This window comes from Panthera leo, chromosome B4, assembly GCF_018350215.1.
Source record: "Panthera leo isolate Ple1 chromosome B4, P.leo_Ple1_pat1.1, whole genome shotgun sequence".
In the NCBI taxonomy this organism is placed as follows: Eukaryota; Metazoa; Chordata; class Mammalia; order Carnivora; family Felidae; genus Panthera; species Panthera leo.
In genome coordinates this window covers 62,463,318-62,488,282 of record NC_056685.1, presented here as the reverse complement: position 1 = coordinate 62,488,282, position 24,965 = coordinate 62,463,318, and the positions used below count along the sequence as shown (strand labels likewise).

The 24,965-nt window shown below is 39.1% G+C and overlaps 1 protein-coding gene across 1 annotated transcript in view; it reads left to right on the top strand.

Moving 5' to 3' along the window:
• TMTC1 (transmembrane O-mannosyltransferase targeting cadherins 1) overlaps positions 1-24,965 on the top strand; it is a 273,311-nt gene that overhangs the window by 21,313 nt on the left and 227,033 nt on the right. The window contains exons 3-5 of the mRNA XM_042946180.1: positions 8,313-8,386; positions 11,582-11,758; positions 14,754-14,960. Coding sequence (XP_042802114.1) covers positions 8,313-8,386; positions 11,582-11,758; positions 14,754-14,960 — 458 coding nt within the window. The remainder of the gene's footprint in view (positions 1-8,312; positions 8,387-11,581; positions 11,759-14,753; positions 14,961-24,965) is intronic.

The following is a 24,965-nucleotide window of genomic DNA, read 5'->3' as shown; positions in this document are numbered from 1 at the left end:
TAAAAAAAAAGTTTATTTATTTATTTATTTTTGAGAGAGAGAGAAAGAGAGAGAGAGGGGTGGGGCAGAGAGAGAGGGAGAAGAATCCCAAGCTGGCTCCACACCAGCAGTGCAGAGCCTGATGTGGGGCTCAAACTCACTAACTCTGAGATCGTGACCTGAGCGGAAATCAAGAGTTGGATGCTCAACCAACTGAGCCACCCAGGCACCCCTTCCTCCTCTCCTTTCAATTGTCCTTCTCTCATTGAAAAATAAGAAGGACATTGAAGAGGGCACTTGTTGGGATGAGGACTGGCTGTTGTACATAAGCAATGAATCACGGGAATCTACCTCCAAAACCAAGAGCACACTGTATATACACTGTGTGTTAGCCAACTTGACAGTAAATTATATTTAAAAAAAGAAAAAGAAAAAGAAAAAGAAGAATGTCTCAAATACATCAGACTTTTACTATTCCCCAGGTATAGAAATCTCTGAGATACCTTACAAAGAAACAATTTGATATATTGGTGTCAGCAAAGCCTCCTTCAATGAAGGCATCATAGACCCGAAGATGAGCTTCATATCACGCTCTGTCTTACACATATTTCTGTGAAGAATACAGCATGGCATTAGAAGTAGGGTACGGTGGCCTGTGTTGATCTTCTGAATTCAGAAGTGAGATGGTTGTCATGGGAATGCATAATAATATGTTCATTTGAATTGACATAAGAAGTTTGATTTGGCCAATTGGTTTTATAATGAGGACTGGTTTTGCCAGTTAGGCTATATGTGATAGATATTTTCCACACACAGTATTGTAAATCTGTAAGCCCAAGATTTTGATACAAACCTATTTGGAGTGAGTGACAAAGAAAAAATGATTTTACAAAAACAATTACATTACTTAAGGTAAATTTCCCTGCCGTTCCTTGAGTGCCTCTCAAAAGGTGCCTCTAAGTGGAAGATTATGCTATAACTGTTATTAAGAAGTGTATTTTTATATCTAAGAGCTACTTATCATTTTTTCTAATTTGTGATGTATTAAAAAATTATGTATTAACACTAAGTGGAATAATAATATAAAATTGAAAATTTAACAGTTATCACAAGGACGTTTACAATAAATTTAAATATATAAGTATTTTTATTACAGGGAGGAGATGGTAAGTAGAATATTTTTAAGCGTAACTATTTAATACATTAATAAACAATGCTGAGGAGGAAATAAAATAGAAATAAGAGTTCAAGGGGAAATGGGTGTGAAATATCCATCATTTAATGAAGAGCCTGTTCATGTTTGTGTAAATGGAAAACAATGAGCTTCAAATTGCTGTGGTACATTCCAGATTCCATTTGGTACATTTAAAACAGTAATATTATGGCCTTATTTTGAAATGTCAGTATTTACAATGCATAGGAAATTAGATCCTTGCAAGTATTTAAAATTATGATGAAAAATTTTAGATATGAATTTTAAAAGATGAGAGAGATACAAAAGTTTTTAATATTCTTTTTGGATGTCATATGAAGAGAAATAATCAAAGACTATTACTCCTAGCCATATAGAATATATGACACCAGGTCAAAGTACAGTTGAAAATATGTGTGTGGAGCGTCTTGGGGAACATTTTTTCAGGAAAGAATAAATGAATAGGACAATAACGGTCTTAATTCTATGCTTGCAAAGAGGGAGAGCAGGTAACCTTGGACAGTGAGATCATGAGCTGGTAGAGTTAGGTCGAATTCTAAGAAAAAAAATCCTGTTAGCAAAGTGACCTTTAAAAAAAGGTTTCATTAAGGAGACACCTTGGGTGGCTCAGTTGGTTGAGCGTCCAGCTCTTGGTGTCCTCCCAGGTCATGATCTCACAGTTTGTGAGTTTGAGCCCTGTATCAGGCTCTGCACTGACAGCACAGAGCCTGCTTGGGATTCTCTCTAGTCCTCTTTCTCTGCCCTCCTCCCTCTTCCTCCCCAAATCCCCCCCACCCCCACTCATGCTCTCTCTTTCTTACAATAAATAGACTTAAAAAAATGAAAAGGTTTCAATAAGCTTTTGTACTAATAAAAAAAAATCCATGATAACACAATTATAGGGACAAAGGAGTCTGAGAGCTGGACATTTAAGGAAAAAGTTTAAAGAAACTATTTGCATTCACAAGGAATGAGAGAAGTGTAGGAAGGAAGTGAAGGAAGTAAAGAAATTTGACTTACATAACAGTCTATACTAGGAAGTAAAATCAAGATACTATTTCAGTTATAGGTAATAGTTTAGGTTTCTAAGGAAGAAGACAGAGAAATAGAAAAAAAGGTATTGTGTTGTGGAAGACTTAGTGACAAATTATTTTTAAAAAGGGAAAATAGATCACAGGGTGGCTGGAGAGGCAGTTAGAGGGATGTATCTCCCTTTTGTTAAACAAGAACAAAAATGGGACCATAAGTAATCCCAGGAAGGATGGAGGATTTACATTTTTGGGGGAGGGGCTCAAAAAATTTTTTAATGTTTATTTTTGAGAGAGAGAGAGAGAGAGAGGGAGTGAGAGAGGGAGCAGGGGAGGGACACAGGGAGAGGGAGACACAGAACCTGAAGCAGGCTCCTGGCTCTGAGCTGTCAGCACAGAGCCCAGTGCCCCACAGGAGGAGGGGTTTAGTTTCAACATATTGGTCCGATCAAAGATTTGCTTCCTTAATTATGTAATCAGCATATAGTAAATGAATACTTGTTTGGTGCAAGCACTGTGCTGGGTGCCAAGAGGTTATGTGGGTGGATAAGGGGTCCCTACCCATAATTTGTTCACAAGCTCCTAAAAAAGCCAAAGAACATACACATAAATACATACAAGACAAAACAATATGTTGTAATAAAAAAAATCATTTCCAATTTAAGTATGCAGGAACAAATTCATTTATTTACTCAATCTTTCAACAAATAGATTGCAGAGGGTATAGCACTGACCAAGGTATACGCAGACCTTTCTTCGTTGAAGGCCTGTGATTCTGGAAGAGTTTTCTTTTATTGTCTTTTTTTTTTTTTTTTTTTTTTTTTGAGAGACAGCAAGCAGGAGAGGGGCAGAGAGTAAGGTTGAGAGAGAGAATCCCAAGCCCGCTTCATGCTGTCAGGTCAGAGCCCAATGTTGGGGCTCGATTCCATGAACCATAAGATTGTGACCTAAGCCTAAATCAAGAGGCAGACGCTTAACCGACTGAGCCACCCAGGTGGCCCAGAAGGGTTTCTGACAGTATATTTCTGGGGAAATCATGGGAAATTTGTATGTGTTTCTGAATCCTGAATCATGAGAAAAATAAGTAGAGAAATTGGGAAAATGGGGAATATCATTGTAATTCCCTTCTAGGAATAAAACTTAGCAATCATTATAGAAACATTATTGGTTGGAAGGAATGCACTTGACTTACGTCAAGTCAAAAGCAAGAGCAGGAAATGCTGATACATGGAGCTGAAGGTTAAGTTCAACATTTCCAGAACTGGAACAAGAGCACGTAGGAGAGAATTGGTAGTGATCTAATCAGTCATTCTGGCTTTCAGCTGTTGGATGTGTTAAGTGTGTGTTTCCTGTCCCTGTCTAACACTAATGGGACTCATTCTTGCAGATGGAACAATCAATAACTTGATACACATGCAATACTTTGTACAAATCCTATGAATGTTATTCTAAAGAATAACAAGTTTTGGGGACAAATTAAATTCTTAATTGGTAATTTCCACATGTGATTCTGTTAAGCTCACTAGGACCTAGATCTGAATGTTACATTGTTTCCATTCTACCCTGATGATGCTCACTCATTTTTTCCATTACTTGAGTATGTGTTACAGAGTTCAGTTCCCAAGTTACAGCTACCCTTTTGGTGATGAAAACCTGCAGCTTGAGGCAGAAGTACATGCTATCCATCTGCATGTATTTTTGGCTGGGTCCTTTGTATTTCCCATCACCCTACAGTTCAGCCTACGTTGCCATAGAATCAAACCCAGGAGCCCCAACTTAGCATCCCAGTTTGCTTCCCATTGCCCATTCCTGTCCATTTTCATTTACTCCATGCTTTCATCCCTTTATGCTTTCCCTTCCAGAAACACCTGTGTTTTGAGACTGGTCTTTTCCTCTGCCTGGAATGCTTCTGTGTTCCTTCCCTGGCCCAGGATTCACATTCCCCTGTCTTCAACTTACTGAGCCCTTCTTGCCTCTCCTTTAGATGTTAGTGTATAACACCAGCCTTTCCATGAAGCCTTCCCAGATTCTACAGTCAAAATTAATCTCTCCATTCTCTCATGGCAATGATTTCTCCTCTTTATGATACATGCAGTACCCTCTTTTGACTCCCAACCAGATGTTAAACTCCTTGAGGCAGGTTATATCCCTCCAGCTGGCACAGTACCTGGCAAATAGGAGGCACTTGGAAAATGTTTGTTGAGTGGAATAAATCATGCAATTACTGAATATGATGCTACCGACTAATTGAATCACAGGGAAAGTGAATGGTTGGTCTTGACATATAGTAGTTGGTGTCAAGCACCTTGTTTTTAAGACATCTAACCCTCTTGCCCCAGAGACCCCAGCTCAACAGGGATATAGAGTAGGTGTTCAGTGAATGCTTGGTGGTTTGAAACTGGCCACAGAGTCTGTCACTATTAGCATTAACATTTCAACAACCCCTCTGAGCTTCCGCTCCAAGGGACACTACATTCTTTATATCTGGGCACATCCAGCTGGCACATTCTGCTGCTGCTGCTGCTTCCCAGAAGCACTAACTGGCTGCAATTTGAGAAGTAGGCTTCAGGCTCCTTTAGCACATTAGTTATGCTTGCCTAGCTTGTGATTGCCTCATTCCAACTTGCTACACCCAATATCAGCTTGCACCTCTTGCTGTTGTGTGAGTTGGCCACATCAGTTGTGCTGGGGTGAGCGTCCCTCTGGGTCCAGATGTGTGGCTTTCTCCCAAGACTTTGTTGCTAGTGAGTTGGGCTCTCTGTTTAGTGTTCTAGAGGCCTCGCAGGTGATGCTGAGCTCAATGCTCAGAGATGTGGTGGTGTAGACTGAGCAGATCTGGGCTCACAGTTAACCTGTGTGCAATTGTTGCTCTACAGACTGTAAGTCTGAGCTGGTTCTGACGCTGAGGTGACACCATATTGTCACTGTGTACCTCCTTTGTGTCATGCAATCTTCCTGATTTAGCATGCAAATGCCTTATAAATGAATGGATCAATGAACAGTGTATAGTCCAGGCAGCCACATTAGCTAATTCCTTTTAACTCTGTACTGCTAGTGTAATTCTTTGGCTGTATCCAGTTTTCTCTTGGTGTACATTGGACTTGAATTTTTCTCAATATGTGACTTGCTGTCAATCCATATGCAGGTATATAACTAAATTACATTCTATTTATATTTTTAACTAAACTATTCATTTATCTAATGAAGTTTATATATATATATATATATATATATATATATATATATACACTTTATATATATAAAATGTATATATATACATACATATATATATGTATGTAAACTCATTAATTATAACAGTAACGTGAGATGTGGGTGTTATACTCATTTTAAAGATAACAAAACCAAATCCCAGAAATTAAAGATAACAAAATTGAGTCTCATTCAAATGGCAAGAGAAGGAGTCTGTATTCAAGCCTTGGATGGCCTAGTTCCATGCATGTGTCATTCCCTCTTCTTTATGAATGCAAAGTGTGCTCATTATATGAGAGTATTTATAGGTACATTTCCCAGAACTCTATTTTCCACTATTAATTATGGTTGATTCTCTAACACACTGTGGACTTCAGGTCCTCTGTGGTTTGGGTGATGCTGTTCTCTGTGCCTGAAATGTCAACCCTGTTCATTTCCCTTGTGAGCTCTGACTCATCTTTAAGATCCAGCTCATACGTGGCCTTTTTTGAAGCATTCTTTGAACCATCCTCCATTTTTTTCCTTTACAGTTTTGTTTCTTGGATTTCAAAAGAGTAAGAGAAATGCACACACATTTTAAGTTGTAATGAAATAATACAAAGATTTATAAAAAGCTGTCTGTCCTCTACCCCTCTTCCATTTTAGTACCTTTCTAAAGTAACACATTAAAAAAAATAATTTTAAACCTCAAAAATAAAGTGACCATATACTCTTTATCCAGACTCATCAATTTTTAACATTTTGCCACATTTGTTTTGTCATTCTTCCTCTCTGTCTCCCTTAATATATAAAAATATTATTTGTATTCTGAAGCATTTGAGAGTAGGTTGTGTAATTCATGCCTCTTTGCACCAGAATAATTTAATTGTGTATTTTCTAAAACCAAGGCCATTAGTCATTCTCTTCAGTCTCCTTAAGTTTGGAGTAGTTACCAGTCTTCATTGTCTTTTTATAATATAACTCACAGCTTTAAATATAATTTAAAACTTATATTTAATGTGCATAATATAAAATGTTTACATGATGTTTATTTATAACATTGCAGTTGATGTTATATAACATATATAAACATTCATATTATATCAAATGATTATAATATATATAACACGTATACAAAGTATAACACATGATTTATATATATGTTAAAATTTATAATATATAAATAAAAATAGTGTAACTATATATTGTATGTAAATACATAAATATAGAAATATGTAAAAATATAAAATATAGTATATAAGTTGTTAATACATAATATATGCACATGTAGTAGATTATGCAGGTATAATATACATACATGTATTATATAATAATATCATATATGTAATATTATAATACATTAGATTATAGGAGTTGTAACATAATAAATCATGATATGGTATAAATTAGAACATATTAAAATACTGGAATTTTAATGTTACCAGATGACGTATAATTGTTGTATTTTATACTTTATTAATGTAAAATATATTTATTTATGTATTTAATAGAACATTCCTCATCCTGGGTTTGTCTGATGTTTTCTCATGATTACATTCAGGTTATGCATCCTTGGCTGGAATTTGACAAAAGTGATATTGTGTCCTTCTCAGGGTATCATGTGCAGAGGCATGCCACATCCATTGGCCCTTTATTGGTGAAGTCAAGTTTGAACCTCCAGTTAAGGTGTAATGAGTTTTCTCCATAGTGTAGTTATTCTTTTTACTTTTTCATTTAACAAGTAATTGATGAGGACATGCTTTGAAGCCCTACTAATACGCTTTGCCTCACCAAACCTTTATACCCTAGATTTAGCATCCACTGGTATTTTGTGATGTTTCTTGCTCTATCTAATCTTGACTCTTTTGGAAACAAAATGGCTATTTGTCAGCTGCACTATTCCCTCTACATTCATTAACTTGCTTTTTAATGTAAGGAAGAGATTTCTATTCTTTTCCATTCACTTGCTTACTGTGTTTATGTGTGTACTTATATTGTGCATTCAGTCATCCATCCATCAATATCAGTATGCATTCATGAATGTCTGCTTTTTTTAAATGGTTTATTTTATTATCGTCTTTACTTATTTTGATGTTCAAATGGTCTGATATTTGGTCGGTGGGAGCCCTTTGTCACCAGCTTCTGTGCCCTTTTGACACATACCTGTCACTTAAAAAAAAATTTAATGTTCATTTATTTTTGAGAGTGTGAGTGGGGAGGGGCAGAGAGAGAGGGAGACACAGAATCTGAAGCAGGCTCCAGGCTTTGAACCCTTCAGCACAGAGCCTGACTCAGGGTTCGAACTCCTTCACCTCAGCCCTGGAGTCAGCCACTTCTCCAAGGACCCCCGTTCTCCTTAGTGGGGGAATGTGTGTGGTCAGTGCCAGGATGACTCTTTGCTAGTGGGGTAGCTTGCGTTTAGGCTCTTTCAGCGACAGAACTAAGAAACACACTGACACAGACACACATACATACATGGCCATCAAGTGTTTATACTCATTCCTGTTTTTACCAGAATTATTGTTTCCTAAACTTATTTTTTTCTAATACTCTGTAAATATCTTCTGCTCTATTAGCACTCTGCTACCTGAAGACTAGCACAGTGTCTGGCCTTCAGTCATTACTCACAAAATATTTTTGAATAAATCAACAAAGGAATAAGCTTTGGTGATATGAATTGGCCTTCTAGAGAAGAAAGGTTAAAATGAAATTAAGCATGAAAATATTTTCCCTTCCTTTTTTTTTCCTCCTATAAACTTATCGTTATATATATGATACAAGAGGTGGTTAGTCATAAGTCAAATTTTGAAGAAGAATGTGTTTTCTTATTTTATCATACTTTTCATTCATCTAAAAACAAATCCATTCTATAACGGTTTCCTGAAAGTGACTTTCTGAGGTTTTTATCTTTTCAAACTTTCTAGGTGGCTGGAATTGTTGGCAGAGCTGACGTGTTAGCATGCCTGCTGTTTCTGTTGGCCTTTCTCTCCTACAATAGGTATGTATGTATGTATGGCTAAGAATGCCCTTCTGTGTGGTTACAATAATGCTGTCCCCTTGGGAATTTCTGTCATGTTGGGGGCTGGGGGGTAGTGCGGACTCTGAGCATCTGCCTGAGAGACGAGGGAGGCTTCTTGGCAGTAAAAAGCTTAGAAAAGCTTCATGGAGATCAGGATAGGAAACCTGCCCTTACCAAATGCAAGGCTGCTCTCTCCTCCAGCCATATTCTCAACTTTGTCATAGCCTTTTAAAGGAACCGCTCTCCTCGTGCTCCTTGCTTCTTGATTATTCCTACTTGTCATTTCTTACTGAGAATGGAATTTGAAATCTTCGCTCCGAGCCAGTATATATTGGATATGGTCCTCTCTTCCATTTGGCCATGATTGGTTTAATTCCTCCCGTTCATTTTGGTCCTAATTTTTTTTTCCTCTTTATTATCCTCACGAAAGTAGCTCAGAGCTTAAAATAACAAGGCTGAATTAGAAGTAGTATTTCTCAACCATGGTTTTCTAATATACACACCCTTTCATCAAAACACAGAAGTTCCTTGCTTTGGGATACTGAAAAGCAATAAAATAATTTCCCATTATAGTGTCCCTTCTCCCCCAAAGTGCTCAGATTCTTACTTGAGTTGTGACATGGCCACATAGGGAAAGGGGCAGGTTAAAAAGAGAATAGGAGCGAGGTGGATGGCTCAGAGAGTGGCCCAGAAAAGGGGGGAGTGAATCCTGTTACCCTACTTTGTGGAGAGATGTCTGGTTAGGGATTTATGAGCTTTGATCTTTGGCTCAGTTTGATGACCTACCATGTTACAGAGCCCCGGGACCTTGAGAAATACAATTCTAAACAAGTGGTTCTCAATGTGGGGCACTTTTGCCCTTCCCCTGGGGATATTTGACAATTTCTGGAGACACTTTTGCTTGTCGTTAAGTGGAAAGGTGTTAGCGGTTGGCATTTAGTAAGTAGAGGCCAAGCATCCTACAATGTTCAGTACAGCCCTAACAACAAAGAGTCATTTTCCCCAAAATGCTAGTAGTACCAAGATTGAGATTGAGAAGCCCTGTAACAAACAGGTTTAGGCCTTGGATGATCAAGAATGAAAAGAATTAATTCTTATGAAATTTCGGTTTAACGAGTGGAGCCTTTTCTTAGTACAGGTTTCCCCTGCTATCTGAAAGTAGAACATTTCTCTGAAACCTTTTGTAAGCTGAAATGGCTCAAAGTGAAGAAGCAATTACCGTTAATTTCTATGGAAAAATTGGGGGCATTCCCAGACCCAAAAAACAACTTCTCTTAGGCTTTTTCTGATATCTTAGGACACATCTTGCTAATGAATGCACGGAATAGGTGGACATAAGGCACAGAGGCTCACACGGTTCAGTTCTCTGGAGGCTTGGGACTGAGATGCTGGGTGTGGTTCCCAGGAAGGAACTTGTTGGGGGCTGCCCCTGCTGCTGTGGGTTCCTAACAGCACCTCTACAATGGTTCCTAACAAACAAATGCTGTTTTTGCTTTTCACCTTTTTTCGTAAAAGCAAAGACCCTCTTCAGATTTCTTTCTGTTAGTGAAAATAGGTACGAAGGTAGGTCTTTCATAAAAGTAAAGTGGCAGTAATGTGAACTTTTGAAAAGCAGGGGATACCTGTGTGGTATTAGGCCTCTATTCCTGGCTCTGTGACTTTCTACAGAGTCACAAAGCTAATCGTATGAAGTGCTGTTGTGAAAATCTTAGAAATATAAATCCAAATTCACCAAGTAGTTGCTTCCTGTTTGCTCCGGTATTAGAACAAGATTCACAGTTGCCGTTGGGTTTAAACTTATTCTGGGCAGCTTTTGCTGTGTCGTTGGTATACTCGGGAACATGATGAGGCCAGCAGCGTGTCCGTATCTGTGTGATAATGAGCCGTGGTGTTACAGTTTCTGTTGTGCGTGCCATTCTCAATTTTAGCAATGTAAGCTCTAGACCAGCTTAAGAGGAAAATGTGTATCTGCCACAAATTTGGCATATAATTTTAGGTGATTGTTCCAAGACATACCGGTGAGAGTCAGGTGTCGCAGCTACAGAAATATTGGCCTTGCTTCAGAGGATTAGGGGCAAATGGGTGTGGCACCTACTGAAGGAACAGTGATGAGTTTTGGTGTGGGCTGATTCTATGATATAAGGTGAAAAAAGGATTTATAGGCCTAGGAGACTTTTGAAAATCCCTGCTGGAAATTATACGGAGGAAAAAAAAACACTTTATCTAATACATCTCCTTGGAAAATAAATTTAAAAATACAAATTAACCAGAAGAAAAAGAAAAAGGCCAAAACATCTGTATTTTCATCACAGAAAAATGAGGATTCTGTATATCTACTGACTGATTTGTGTATAGAAATATACACAATATTCACTAGGATAATAATAATGATGTGATAGCCACTCCACATGTAATAAGTCATTTATGTAATCCTGCCTGCAACACTGTGATCCCATTTCATATATGAGGGAACTGAGGCCCCGAGAGGCATACTAACCTGCCCCATGATACCCTGTTAGTTAACTGTAAAGCTGTGATTTGAACCCAGGGAACCTGGCTCCAGAGTTCATGTATATGGCTTAGTAACTAGTATTATTCATTTAAAATATATTGACGAAATATCCTTCCATGTCACTAACTGTATCTTTATGGTATCATGTTAAGTGTTTTTGGTGGGGGGGGACGCCTGGGTGACTCCTTCAGTTGGGCGTCCAACTTCATCTCAGGTCATGATCTCGCGGTTCGTGTGTTTGAGCCCCGAATCGGGCTCTGTGCTGACAGCTCAGAGCCTGGAGCCTGTTTCAGATTCTGTGTCTCCCTCTCTCTCTGCCCCTCCCCTGCTCACACTTGGTCTCTGTCTCTCTCAAACATAAATAAACGTTAAAAACATTTTTAAGTGTTTTTTTTTCAGTATCCATTTGTTATATGCCATATTTTATCATAATTTATGTGTATTTTAATTTAAATACCAAAGTTCAATGTTGTTGGGCATTTACTTTTTTCATCTTTGCAATATTAAATAACTCTGTGATGAATATTCACGAAGAAATCTTTGTTCACCTACTTACTTAGAATACGATGAAATTGAGTTAAATCATATTTTTTAAAAAGTTGGTGTTTGTCAGTGACCCATATTTCTTCTTAGATTAAAAGAGTCTCAATCTTGTTTTCCAGGAGTGTGGACCAGCGTCATGTTGGGGAATGTTTCCCTCCCACGGTGTCTCCCTTCTTCTTGCTGCTCAGTTTGTTGCTGGGGACCTGTGCGATGCTGGTGAAGGAGACCGGCATCACAGTGTTTGGAGTGTGCCTGGTTTATGATCTCTTTTCCCTATCCCACAAGCAAGAGAAATCGTAAGTCATTTTTAAGTTTTGCCATCAAGCAGAGCATGCACAGAGAATTACTTAGATCAGTAGCTTTCAAACTTTCATTCAAAAATAAATAAATAAAAGTACACTCTTGTGTTAAATGTAACCTCTTGGCCCATAAATTAGTAAGTCTTGTTTTGTTAAAATAAATGCATCAGATATGTTCAAACTCTTCACACTTTATAAAAGTCAGTGAGGACCGTAAAGATTTTGGGAGCCCCACATTTGGAATTGGCAAGTATCCATGCTGACTACAGGTTTCTATTGCTAGATTGTTTCGGTTGCATACTATGGAGACCTCTTGATTCACAAAGAGAAGTGGTTGCAAATGGTGACAGGTTTTTTTTTCATAGCTTGCTTGAATCCCTGCATTCAAATGAGTGTTGTCTATCAAAAAGCACTGCTAAGTTGGAACCTGCTTACTTGTTCTAAGGATGATGCTGTTACCTAAGAGTTTTGGAAGTCTCGTTTTGGAATTCTGCAAAAGGCCGGTCTAAACCATACAGGAATACTCACATGTTATATTCAAATTAAAGGTCAAGTTTAATTAGTATCCCATTTTCACTTAAAGAATTTAAGCACATTAAAAAAAAAAAAGAATTTAAGCACATTCATTATATCCTGTAGATTATAGATGGTAAGAATGCTGTGGCACATTAAAAGTTGAAGCACATACTATATTTTTCTTCTCTATCAAATCCATAATTACTTACAGTTTGACATGCAGACCCCATTTTTCAGTAATTATAAGGCCCTTACTTTTGAACTCTTAAAAACGTGGTTGATTTATTCTTCTGCTTTATCTGATGAAGAATTTTAGCTTAAAAAAAATTTGCCTTTTTATCCCATTCCCTACCTCTTTATACTCCTTGACATAAAGATAAGAGCAGTGTTATTGAGTGGCAACAAGCTGAGATGAGTCATTAAATTCTGATCACCTTCCTGCCTGGGCGTGCTTGGAGATAATTTAAATAGACTTTAGTGCTCTATTGGCTCTCTGTAAATCTCAGAGGCGTGTAAAAGGAAGGAGCTCAGTTATCATTTTGACCTAAGCTCCTGCCAAGAAAGCTGTGAGCCAGAGGACCTCCCCTTGGCTTATATGAGAATGCCTTTCCTCTGCAACCTCTCAACCAATGGGAGTAATGGCAGTGCCTGCCTTACTTTTTACAACCTATCAGCTCATCTTGCTTCCCACTTCCTTCTTGCATCATTTTTGTCTCCGCCTCCTAACCCCTTTCTTCTTTGCTCACTGATAGCAGAAAGCTGGCTGCAGACCCTCTCCTGTGGTCCAGTCCAGAGCAATTTTAACTTCATCATTGAAGTCGTGTCTCCTCTGGGCTCGGGACTTTCCAGGCCACCGTTGCCTGTATACAACATTCTTTTTCATCTGGTCACTGTTGAGCCAGGCTTTTTTCAAAAGGGATAATTGTCTCTTTTATTTCTTTAATAATTGTTTCTGGCCTTCATTATGCTAAACTGTTAGAAGTTCTATGGGAGAAATCATATTGCTAATATATAGCTCAGAAGGTGAAAAGCTTCTAGCCTCTGCTTTGTTTTTTAGAAACTTTTGGCTCTCATAACCAGCAGCTCTGCATAAGTGGAGACATTCATTCTTTCCTTCATCTTTTCTCTATCTATTCAATACATACTCATTTTGTGCCTGACCAAGAAGGAGACAGAAGATTTCTTCCCCCCAAGGGCATATGCAATATCAGGGAAGACAGACATTGTATAAGTAATTCCATGAGTAACTGATTACAGTTGTGAAAAGTGGTAGGAAGGAATGGAGAGCATGTACCAGGGAGACCTGGCCAAAACTGGTTAATATCTCTTGAGTTCTGTTCATGTGTCAGGCACTGTGCCACACCATTTACAGGCTTGAAGTCACTTAATGCCCACAATCACTGTTGGCCTCATTTTACAGAGGAGAAAACAGAATCACAGAAGGTAACCCCTCCAGAGAATAACATTCCCTGACTCCTGTCCCTAACCTCTTTCTCTAAAAGTAACCATAATCCTGAACTTGTCACTTTTCATTTCTATGATTATCTTTATGCCCTTACTTAGTATGTATATACCAGTGAATACCAAAGAGTATCTTTTAATATATTTTTAAACTTTATATAAATAGTATCACTTGCTTTTCTCTTTGTTTAACCTTGAGATTCTTGAGATACATCATTGTCCATATGTGTAGCTATAGTACATTCATTTTAACTGTTGTACAGTATTTAATTATCACAATTTATTTAACTCTTTCTGGATTTGGAATTTAGGTAATTTTCACAGCTTGTACTATTGTAAACTATGCTGCAATGGATTTTTTTTTGTGCAAATACATGTGAGTTTCTCTCGGGCATAACCATAGGAGTGGACTTACTGGGACCACAGGTAGATGCATGTTCACTGTGTCCCGTGCTCAGACATTGCTCCTGAAATGATTGTAGCAGTGTCTAAGAATCCCCTTTGCTTTTTTCCAAATGCTGGACATCATTCAGTGGTATCAGACATTTTAGTTTCTGTTCGTTCAGTGATTATGAACTCTGTCTCAGAGGATTCATGAAAGAAAATGTAATCAAGGTACATTGGATGGATCAACTATGAGCAGTATTTTACAAGATCAAAATTATGTAAATCCTGAATATCACTTCAACCAAGTATTTTGAAAGAAATCTATATTTGGAGGATGAAGCGTGAAGAAGAGGGTGTGTGTGTGTGTGTTGGTGACCATGTAAGAGGGACTGAGTCCTAGTCTTCTGTAGTAGTAAGTCAGTATAAGTTCTAAAATAAAAAGAAATATGTTCTCTTGTTATTTTTAAAGCATTGCGATACGTACCAGAAACAAAAGAGGTGAAAGACTTGAGCATGGCTGCTTCCAGGGAACAAGACCGTGGAGTGGGCCAGGGGACTGCTGTTTCTCGTTGCAAACCTTGTCATTCTGTCTGACTTTGTTTCTGCTCCGTTCCACATATACAATTAGGAGCAATGGGGTCATCCATCAGCGCAGCCCGCAGCAGCCTGCGAGTCCCCCGCCCCCGTCACTGCCCCCGCAGCCTCACCGGGAGAACGGGAAGCAGCATCGATTTCCTCACCGAGGAGCTTGGGGTGGCTGCCACTCACCATCGCCACCAGAACCCAAGAGCAGTGGATTCCCAGTGTCTCCTGGAGCTATGTGGTCCATGATGAGGTACTGAGCTGGGCTCCCCACGCCCATGTTCGCCATCCAGCACTGCCTGGTGCAGCATGGCTTGGCGGGAGAAATCAAACGTTGAATGTTTTTTTTCCTGACTTCCCTTCTCTCTCTCCTTGTTTCCCTAGCTCCATTCTTCTTTCCCTCCCTCCATCCCTCCTTCTTTCCCTTCTTCCCTTTTCTTTATATTAGATTTAGATAAGAAAGGAGTAGTTAAGAAGAAGCAAGTAGAAACCCTGCTGTCTGCTTTGATTTGGAAGCACGGGGTGAGATGTGGATCTGTGAGGCCTCAGTTAAGAAGAACAAACACTTTACCGTGTCCTCGGTGGAGGAGCCTTGCAGTGGAGAGCAGGCACCCTCAGTTTCCCCGGGGGAGGAGAGCACTCTGCCTCCATGCTCCCTCCACCTGCTTGTTGTATGTGATAGGAATTTATTACAGCACAGGTATGGGAGGAAGCCCAGGGGACTCTGCTTCTCAGGAATGTTTTTGAGGATGCAGGAAATCTTTTCTAAGTCACGGAATTTTCTTTCCCTTTAAGAATATTTTGACCTAGCCATGAAAATTAACATAGATTTACCAGAATGGGTACTCACTAAATTAGGTTGCCTCTAAAATAGCTCAAGCCATGGGCAAGTTAGAATTTAATAAAGATGGAAATTAGATTCATTCTATTAGCACGTTACCATTTCAGATTGCTGTTCTTATTCCTCTGTGCGGTCTCAGAAAACTCTTGTTTCAGGGTCTTAGTTTCCAATTATTTCCGCCTTTGCCTGTTTTTTTTTTGTTTTTGCTTTTGTTTTTTTTTTTGTTTTTTGTTTTGGATCTTGCTTCATTCATCAACAAATATCTGTTGAGCATCTCTCATGTGCCAGGCACTGTTTCGGGCACCAGAGATGTCTTGGTGAATAAGGAGGACAAGGTTTTTGCTCCTGTGTAGCTGATTTTCCAGTAGAGGAAGACAGATACTAGATAACCACCAAGGAATGGACAGAGTGATAGAGAGTGATGGAGAAGGGTGGGCTGGCCTGGCCTGTCCAAAGTTGTGTCGGTTGGTCCGGGAAGGCCTCCTGAATCCTTGTGAATGATAGGAGGAGCTAGTCCTGCAAAGACCTGCCAAGATCTGGACAGAGGGCTCCAGCCTTGGAATGAGCAAGTGGGAATTGAAAGGGGGCAAGGTCAGGAAGGGGGAGAGGTCAGGAAGGGGGCAGGCCCAGATCATGAAGGGTCCTGTTGTCCACGAAATCAAGTTTGGGTTTTATTCTGGGTGGAATAAAGGTTTTTTGTTTGTTTAAGTGTGGAGAGAAATGATTACATTTCTTTTTTAAAAAAATATTCCCTGACTTCGTCGTAGTGCATGATGTGAGGGGGCAAGAGTAAAGCAGGGAGGAAGGTTTGGAGGCTTTTATACAGATTAAGTGAAAAAGAAAGGTCCTGCCCAAGGGTGACAGGCTGGGATGACATACTGTGTTGGATTTGGGACATCTCTTGGATATAGATCCCAGGACTTGCTAATGCTTGGGATGAAGAGGAGTAAGGGAAAAGCAGGAAATGTGGATTTTAGGGTTTCTGGCTCAAACAGTTGAGTGGATGGTGGTGCCAGTTACTGAGAGAGGAAGGCTAGGGGAGAAATAGGTTTCCTAGGAGTTGGAGGGAGGATGAAATCACAGAAATGTGTGAAATTCCTAAAGATGAAAGAAGGCAGAAAAATAGTCAAAACACTGAGGAAATCTTGACTTTTTAATAGAGGACCATGGAGGAAAAGAAGATAACATTTGGGGAAATTGTACATTTTCTAAGGAAAGGCCAAGGAGGAGAAAAAAGGAGGACTTAATAGAACATTGGAGACTTTCAAGGTGGGTTTGACAACGTGACTCTCGTGAAGGAGGGACCATGTTGGGCTTTGCTCACATTTGTGTCCCCAGTTACTTTCATAGTGTCTGGCTAATGGTAGTTACTCAGATGTTTGTGAGATGAATAAATAAATGAGTTGATGGTAAGAAAGTGTTGGAATGAATCACAGAAAGAACATTTCCAGTGAATTTGGCAGTGAAGGAATGGTGGAAAAGGATGTTATCTGGAGGCTGTTAGGTGTTCGTTTTCATTCTTATTTTAAATTCACTGGACATGTGTGTGTATGTAGATAAGTTGCAGAGTGGAGAGATGAAAGACAGCAGCAGAGAGGGATGTGATGAAATATGAATATCAGGGGGATGCTGGTGAATGTTTAATACCTGGCTCTCCCAAAACAGGAAATCCTGACTTGTAGTGTTTGCCTGTTTCCACGTAAATACCGCTACCATGGCTCATTTCAGGCTACAAATGTGATGTCACTGACTGTGGAGTTGGGGGAAATGTACCAGAACCCACCATTATGTAGTATTTCCACTCTCTAGCAGACAACAGGCATAACCTCAAGAGCATAGATAATAGTAAAATGAGGTAAACTAGGAAGCGATGAGTTTTGAGTGTTTACCACCTTTGCCTTTAATACAACTGTAAAACTTTTAAGTTTAATTTAATTTTCAGTAGTGGTCATATTTAATAACTGGCCTGCAGAATTCCTAAAAATTTACTAGACATCTTCCATAAGCCAGTGTGAGTTAGCTCTAGCACACCAGTGAAGAAGGTCCTTTGGGAAAAGGAAGAAAATTTGCTTTCTGTTATCCATCTACTCTGTACCAGGAAGTGGGCGAGCACTTCCCCCGTGTTACCCCGTGTGACCATCACAATATCCATTTAGGGTGGCTATGACAGTTCCTGCTGCCAGGAGGAAATCAGAGATCTTAGAGGTTAAAAAACCTTGTCCACATTTACATAGTAAGTGTAAGGTCGGGATTGGAACTCAAGTTATTTGACCCCTAAACCTGTGCTTTGCTCATTGGCCATGCTCTCAAGTCCAGAGTCCCTGGCGAGGATTCAGTTTTGGGGAGGAGATGCCTGTATCATTTTATGTGGAGCTTGCCTCTCTGTTGAACTCTCAGGAGGTAGAAAAATTCTTGCGATTATCCTTGGTCCACAGATGAGGAACCTTTTAACTTGCTTTCATGTAGGGTTTGGTGCTAATGCATTGAATCAGATGACCTGCTTTTGTAGGTTACATTTTATTTTGTTTTGTTTTGTTTTGTTTTTAATCTGAGCACCAGGGAATTTATTTTAGAAACAACGGTGTCTGAAGAGCAGTATACAGTACAGCCGGAACTGGGTCAGAGGCTTGCTGAGTTACCATGTTTGTGGGCAAGAAGGATCATTTTCCCTCCCTTGAAAAGTGTCATGTATTTTCCCTGTTTGTAAAGGAAAAGGATTATATTTTTGAGTATGCGTTTGATTAGTATTAAAATTGTTTTTGAAATCTATACTTGAACTTCTGTCAGAAGGTAGTCAGGTAAAGCAAATAAAAGTTCAAAAAGGCAGCTCTGTCCTAGTTCTAAAGATCTCTACAGAGAGCTTGTAAATCATGGCTCCTTTGTTTACTTGATCCTGGACAAGTTATTATCTCCGTGAGCCTCAGTTTCCTCATCTCCAAACGGTGAAAGCAGCAGTAATAACACTTTACTCTCTTTTTTTTTCAATATATGAAGTTTATTGTCAAATTGGTTTCCATACAACACCCAGTGCTCATCCCGACAGGTGCCCTCCTCAATACCCATCACCCACACTCCCACCCCCCATCAACCCTCAGTTTGTTTCAAGAGTCTCCTATGCCTGGCTCTCTCCCTCTCCAACCTCTTTTTTTTTTCCCTTCCCCTCCCCCATGGACTTCTGCCAAGTTTCTCAGGATCCACATAAGAGTGAAACCATATGGTATCTGTCTTTCTCTGTATGGCTTATTTCACTTAGCATCACACTCTCCAGTTCCATCCACATTGCTACAAAGGGCCATATTTCATTCTTTCTCATTGCCACGTAGTGCTCCATTGAATAACACTTTACTCTCAAATTGGTTGTCAGGACTAAGAGCAATCATACAGGTAATAAGCATGTAAATAGGTGCCTGGCACACGGGTGGCCGTTCGGCCCATGGCAGCCAGCTTCATCATTATTAGTAGTTAATATTATAAATATTTTCATTTTTGTGTGGGTTTCTAAACACCAGCATGCATCGTGAAAATGGTGAACCTGTAGTATGCAGGCAGGGGATGAGGAGTTTGTGTGTTTGTGTGGGACTTTTTTTTTTTTTTAATTGGACCTCGAGCTTATTTGCTAGTGTACATTTGTACTGCATGTATAACATTAGGCTGGCAAAAAATTGGGCTGACACTATCACTTAAAATATATTCGGAAGATGGCGCACCTGGGCGGCTCAGTGGGATAAGCAGCCGACTTTGGCTCAACTCATGATCTCATGGTTCATGAGTTCGAGCCCTGTGTTGGGCCCAGTGCTGACAGCTGGGAGCCTGGAGGCTGCTTTCGGATTCTGCGTCTCCCTTTCTCTCTGCCCCTACCCTGCTCGTGCTCTGTCTCTCTCTTTCTCTCTCTCGAAAATAAATAAACATTAAAAGAAAAAATGATTTCAGAAGTTGCTAATTGTAGGGAAAAATCCCAACCCAGGAAAAAAACCCTAAATTTATTTAGTTGCTGGTTTTTCTGTGTGATTTGGTGATTGATTTATGGGCAGAAAGTGAAATAAAACTCAGACTTGGGGTGCACACTCTGGAATCAGATAAAATTTCAGTTGATACTATGTTTTACTGAATTACTCCATGTGAAATGAGGAATGTTTTGTATTAAACATTCCTTTCCTCATCTTCTTCATTATGTTAAATTCATTCACACATGGACACACTTTCCGTTTCGCAGTGGAAAGGTCAGTGAATTCTACATGAAATCTTATCCTCATAACTCCTATTGACATCTATATATAACAATATATAGTTACTCTTCGTATATATACTTGATTGATTTAATATTTAAATGACAGCGATCACAATAGGTGTTGAAGACAGTTCTTAGCTCAATAGATTCTTGTTTGTTTCCTCTTTTTTCAGCTGGATCTGTCATGGGTCATTCATTCACTCAACAGTATTTGCTGAGGCACCATTTTTGGTGTTAGGAATTTGGCCACTGCCAAATAAACAAAGCCCTGCCCTCATGGAACGTGGTGGGATGGTGGCCATGGTGTTTTTACTTAAAATGAGCTCATTTTCTACCTTTGTGGGCAAGACAGTGGTTAGATATTTCAGTTCAGTGGGTCTTTAAAAAGTTTTTCTTGTAAATACTTTGCACATTGGCATGCAAATCCCCCCATCCACCCTCAGTTTGTTCTCTGTATTTAAGAGTCTCTTGTGGTTTGCCTCCCTCACTCTCTGTTTGTAACTATTTTTTCCCCTTCCCTTCCCCCATGGTCTTCTGTTAAGTTTCTCGAGTTCCACATATGTGCAAATGTATGATATCTGACTTTCTCTGACTTATTTCACTTAGCATAATATCCTCCAATTCCATCCACGTTGCTGCAAATGGCCAGATTTCATTCTTTTTCATTGCCAAGTAGTAGTCCATTGTATATATAAACTACATCTTCTTTATCCATTCATCAGTTGATAGACATTTAGGCTCTTTGCATAATTTGACTATTGTTGAAAGTGCTGCTATAAACATTGGGGTACACGTGCCCCTTTTGAATCACTATTCCTGTATCCTTTGGATAAATGTCTAGTAGTGCTATTGCTGGGTCGTAGGGTAGTTCTATTTTTAATTTTTTGAAAAAACTCCATGCTTTTTTCAAGAGTGGTTGCACCAAAATGAGCCATTTTCAATCTCATTCAGCTGCTGCTTTCAAAAATTTTATGACCAAGAGTGCCTGGCTGGCTCAGTCAGTGGAGCGTGTGATTCTTGATCTTGGTGTTGTAAGTTCGAGTCCCATGTTGGGTATAAAGATTACTTCAAAATAAAATGTTAAAAAAAAAATGAAATGACCAAATGAAAGAGGTGTGGCATTAACTAATAGGTCTACACAGAAAATTATCCAACAATTACAGGTGAAGTTTGTAGGTTCATAATAGTAAATCTCCTCCCCTACTTTAAAAATCTCTTAATGCAAGTGTAAACTTCAATGATGAATCCATGTTAAGAACACAGACCACCTCGTGGAGGTAGATATTAACTAAGATTTTATTACAAAGAGACTTTGCAAATTCTTCAGTTGGTGCTTATCATTTTTCCTCACTTTGCTTTGTTTAAAGATGAAATGGGCCACATTTTGCCAGGGAATTTTCTCTCTTCCTCAGTGGTATAAATTCTTTGGTCTTTAGTTGTAGTTCTTAGATGACTTTATCCAGATCATTATGATTTATTTGGGGGAGGTAGGCACATGATGGGTGGAGGACCAAGAAACCAATTAACTCTCAGGCTGCATTGTATGAAAACAATAACCAAATCAACTAGTATAATTATTGTTAAAATTATTTATTATTAAACAACTTTAGGGACGCCTGGGTGGCTCAGTCAGTTAAGTGTCTGACTTCAGGTCAGGTCATGATCTTATGGTTTGTGAGTTTGTGAGCCCATGTCGGGCTCTGTGCTGACAGCTCAGAGCCTGGAGCCTCTTTCAGATTCTGTTTCCCTCTCCCTGCCCCTCCCCCACTTGTTCTCTCTCTCTCTCTCTCTCTCTCTCTCTCTCTCTCTCTCTGTCAAATAAATAAAAGTTAAAAAAAACCCAAACAAACATGGGGCACCTGAGTGGGTCAGTTGGTTAAACATCCGACTTTGGCTCAGGTTATGATCTTGCAGTTCATGGGTTCAAGTCCCGTGTTGGGCTCTGTGCTGACAGCTCAAAGCCTGGAGCCTACTTCACATTCTGTGTGTCCTTCTCTGCCCCTCCCCTGCTCTCTCTCTCTCTCAAAAATAAATAACCATTAAAAAAGTAAAACCAAATAAAAACAAAATACAAAAAAAAAATGACTTTATAGGTCCTTACTCCATGAGTCTATTATTTGAGCATAATATCAAAATGATATACTGTTCTGACTTTTGTCCCATACATCCTGAGCATATTCATAGTTTGTCAATTTCTCTTTAACATAGTGACCTGACCATAGCTTTTGCTAAGACCCTGTGGTACATTTTGGTGTCACTGAACTGCAGACATGCTTAGTGAGTGTAAAGGCACTGGAGAAGGAGGTGACTGATTGTGGTAGGTATTGGTCTTCCTGTGCAGAAAGAAATATTTTCCTGGGAAGGGTGAACAAATGGTGGAGTTTTGCTATAAGAATAATGGAAATGGTGGGAAATTTCTTTTAAAAAAATTTATTTATTTATTTATTTATTTATTTATTTATTCATTCATTCATTCATTCATTCATTCATTTATTTAATATTAAATATAGTTTAGTGTCAAATTGGTTCCCATACAACACCCAGTGCTCATCCCAACAGGTGCCCTCCTCAATGCACATTGCCCACTTTCCCCTCTCCCCCACCCCCTATCAACCCTCAGTTTGTTCTCAGTATTTAAGAGTCTCTTATGGTTTGTCTCCCTCCCTCTCTGTAACTTTTTTTTCCCTTTCCCCTCCCCCATGGTCTTCTGATGAATGGATAAAGAAGATGTGGTTTATATATATATAATGGAATACTACTTGGCAATGAGAAAGAATGAAATCTGGACATTTGTAGCAACATGGATGGAACTGGAGGGTATTAGGCTAAGTGAAATAAGTCAGGCAGAGAAAGACAGATATCATATGTTTTCACTCATATGTGGATCCTGAGAAACTTAATAAAAATTTTTAAAAAGTAAAGAAGTTAGTTTTAAGGCAGTGTTATCAGGCTTCTTTTTTGTTTTTGTTTTTGTTTTATTTTTTTTAATTTATATCCAAGTTAGTTAGCATATAGCACAACAGTGATTTCAGGAGTAGATTCCTTAATGCCCCTTACCCATTTAGCCCATCCCCCCTCCCACAACCTCTCCAGTAACTCTCTGTTTGTTCTCCATATTTAAGAGTCTCTTATGTTTTGTCCCCCTCCCTTTTTTTATATTATTTTTGTCTCCCTTTTCTTATGTTCATCTGTTCTGTGTCTTAAAGTCCTCATATGAGTGAAGTCATATGATATATGTCTTTCTCTGACTGACAAATTTTGCTTAGTATAATACCCTCTAGTTCCATCCACATTGTTGCAAATGGCAAGATTTCATTCTTTTTGTTTGCTGAGTAATACTCCATTATATATATACCACATCTTCTTTATCCATTCATCCATCGATGGACATTTGGGCTCTTTCCATACTTTGGCTATTGTTGATAGTGCTGTTATAAACATTAGGGTGAATGTGTCCCTTTGAAACAGCACACCTGTATCCCTTGGATAAATACCTAGTAGTGCAACTGTTGGGTTGTAGGGTAGTTAGATTTTTAATTTTTTGAGGAATCTCCATACTGTTTTCCAGAGTGGCTGCACCAGCTTGCATTCCCACCAACAATGCAAAAGAGAATCTCTTTCTCCACATCCTCGCCAACATCTGTCGTTGCCTGAGTTGTTCATGTTAGCCATTCTGACAGGTGTGAGGTGGTATCTCATTATGGTTTTGATTTGTATTTCCCTGATGATGAGTGATGTTGAGCATTTTTTCATGTGTCAGTTGGCCATCTGGATGTCTTCTTTGGAGAAGTGTCTATTAATGTCTTTTGCCCATTTCTTCACTGGATTATTTGTATTTAGAGTGTTGAGTTTGATAAGTTCTTTATAGATTTTGGATACTAACCCTTTATCTGATATGTCATTTGCAAATATCTTCTCCCATTCTGTTGGTTGCCTTTTAGTTTTGCTGATTGTTCCCTTCGCTGTGCAGAAGCTTTTTATTTTGATGAGGTACCAGTAGTTCATTTTTGCTTTTGTTTCCCTTGCCTCCGAAGACGTGTTGAGTAGGAAGTTGCTGTGGCCAAGGTCAAAGAGGTTTTTGCCTGCTTTCTCCTTGAGGATTTTGATGGCTTCCTGTCTTACATTTCAGTCTTTCGTCCATTTTGAGTTTATTTTTGTGTATGGTGTAAGAAAGTGGTCCAGGTTCATTTTTCTGCATGTCGCTGTCCAATTTTCCCAGCACCACTTGCTGAAGAGACTGTCTTTATTCCATTGGATATTCTTTCCTGCTTTGTCAAAGATTAGTTGGCCATACATTTGTGGGTCCCTTTCTGGGTTCTCTATTCTGTTAGTGTTATCAGGCTTCTTAGTTATGAACTGTGTTTATTGCAATAGTATCATTAATATGCCTTTAATGTTCATTAGTAGGGTTGATTTGCCAAGCTGGGCTTTCGAGTTCTTTCAAAGTAGCTTTTCCAAAATATGGAACTTACCAGAAAAGTATTCTCTTCTATGGCTAGAGAACTTTTTTTTCCTCTTACTATTTCTTAACCATTAGTTGGGAGTGATGTTATTCTTTTTGAACCAGATCTAGAGTATATGGTAAGGCAGGAATTATCTTGATGAGTTTGACTGAAAGCTTATTATAATCTGCTTTGGTTCTTGAACTGAGCTCAGCACTAAAATGTATCATTTCAATAAAGTGTTCCTTGGATTCATTCAGAACTTAGCACTAAAAGCTTCTTCCAAATAAATCACATGCTAAGGAGGCAAAATTCCTTTTAATTTATGGATAGCAGTTGGTAGAGTTCCTAACTGCTGACAGCCCCTGGTTCATTCTGTTTAATCTTGATTGGGTACTGATTCTTGGCAATCTTCGATCCCCTGTGAATTTCAGTCAGTAGATGATAAGTTCTTTCGTCTCTCAGTGTAGAGCAATCAAGCTTAGGCATCTGCTTTCCAACTGGATGCACAGGGACATATGTTGAAAGAGAAAACTATCAGAATGTAGGCATTTCTGGTTGGCATGCAATTTTGTCACTGCCACAATAGGCTCTTAGAAGAGGATCCCGGGTCTCATGCTTTTCCATTGCCTCACCAGTTTCTATATGGAGCACTCCACCTCTGTCCTGTGTGGTGGTTAAGAATCTGGGTGGCTTCAAGGCCACCAAACATCTCTCTCTTCTTTTTCAGAGCACAGTGAGGGCACT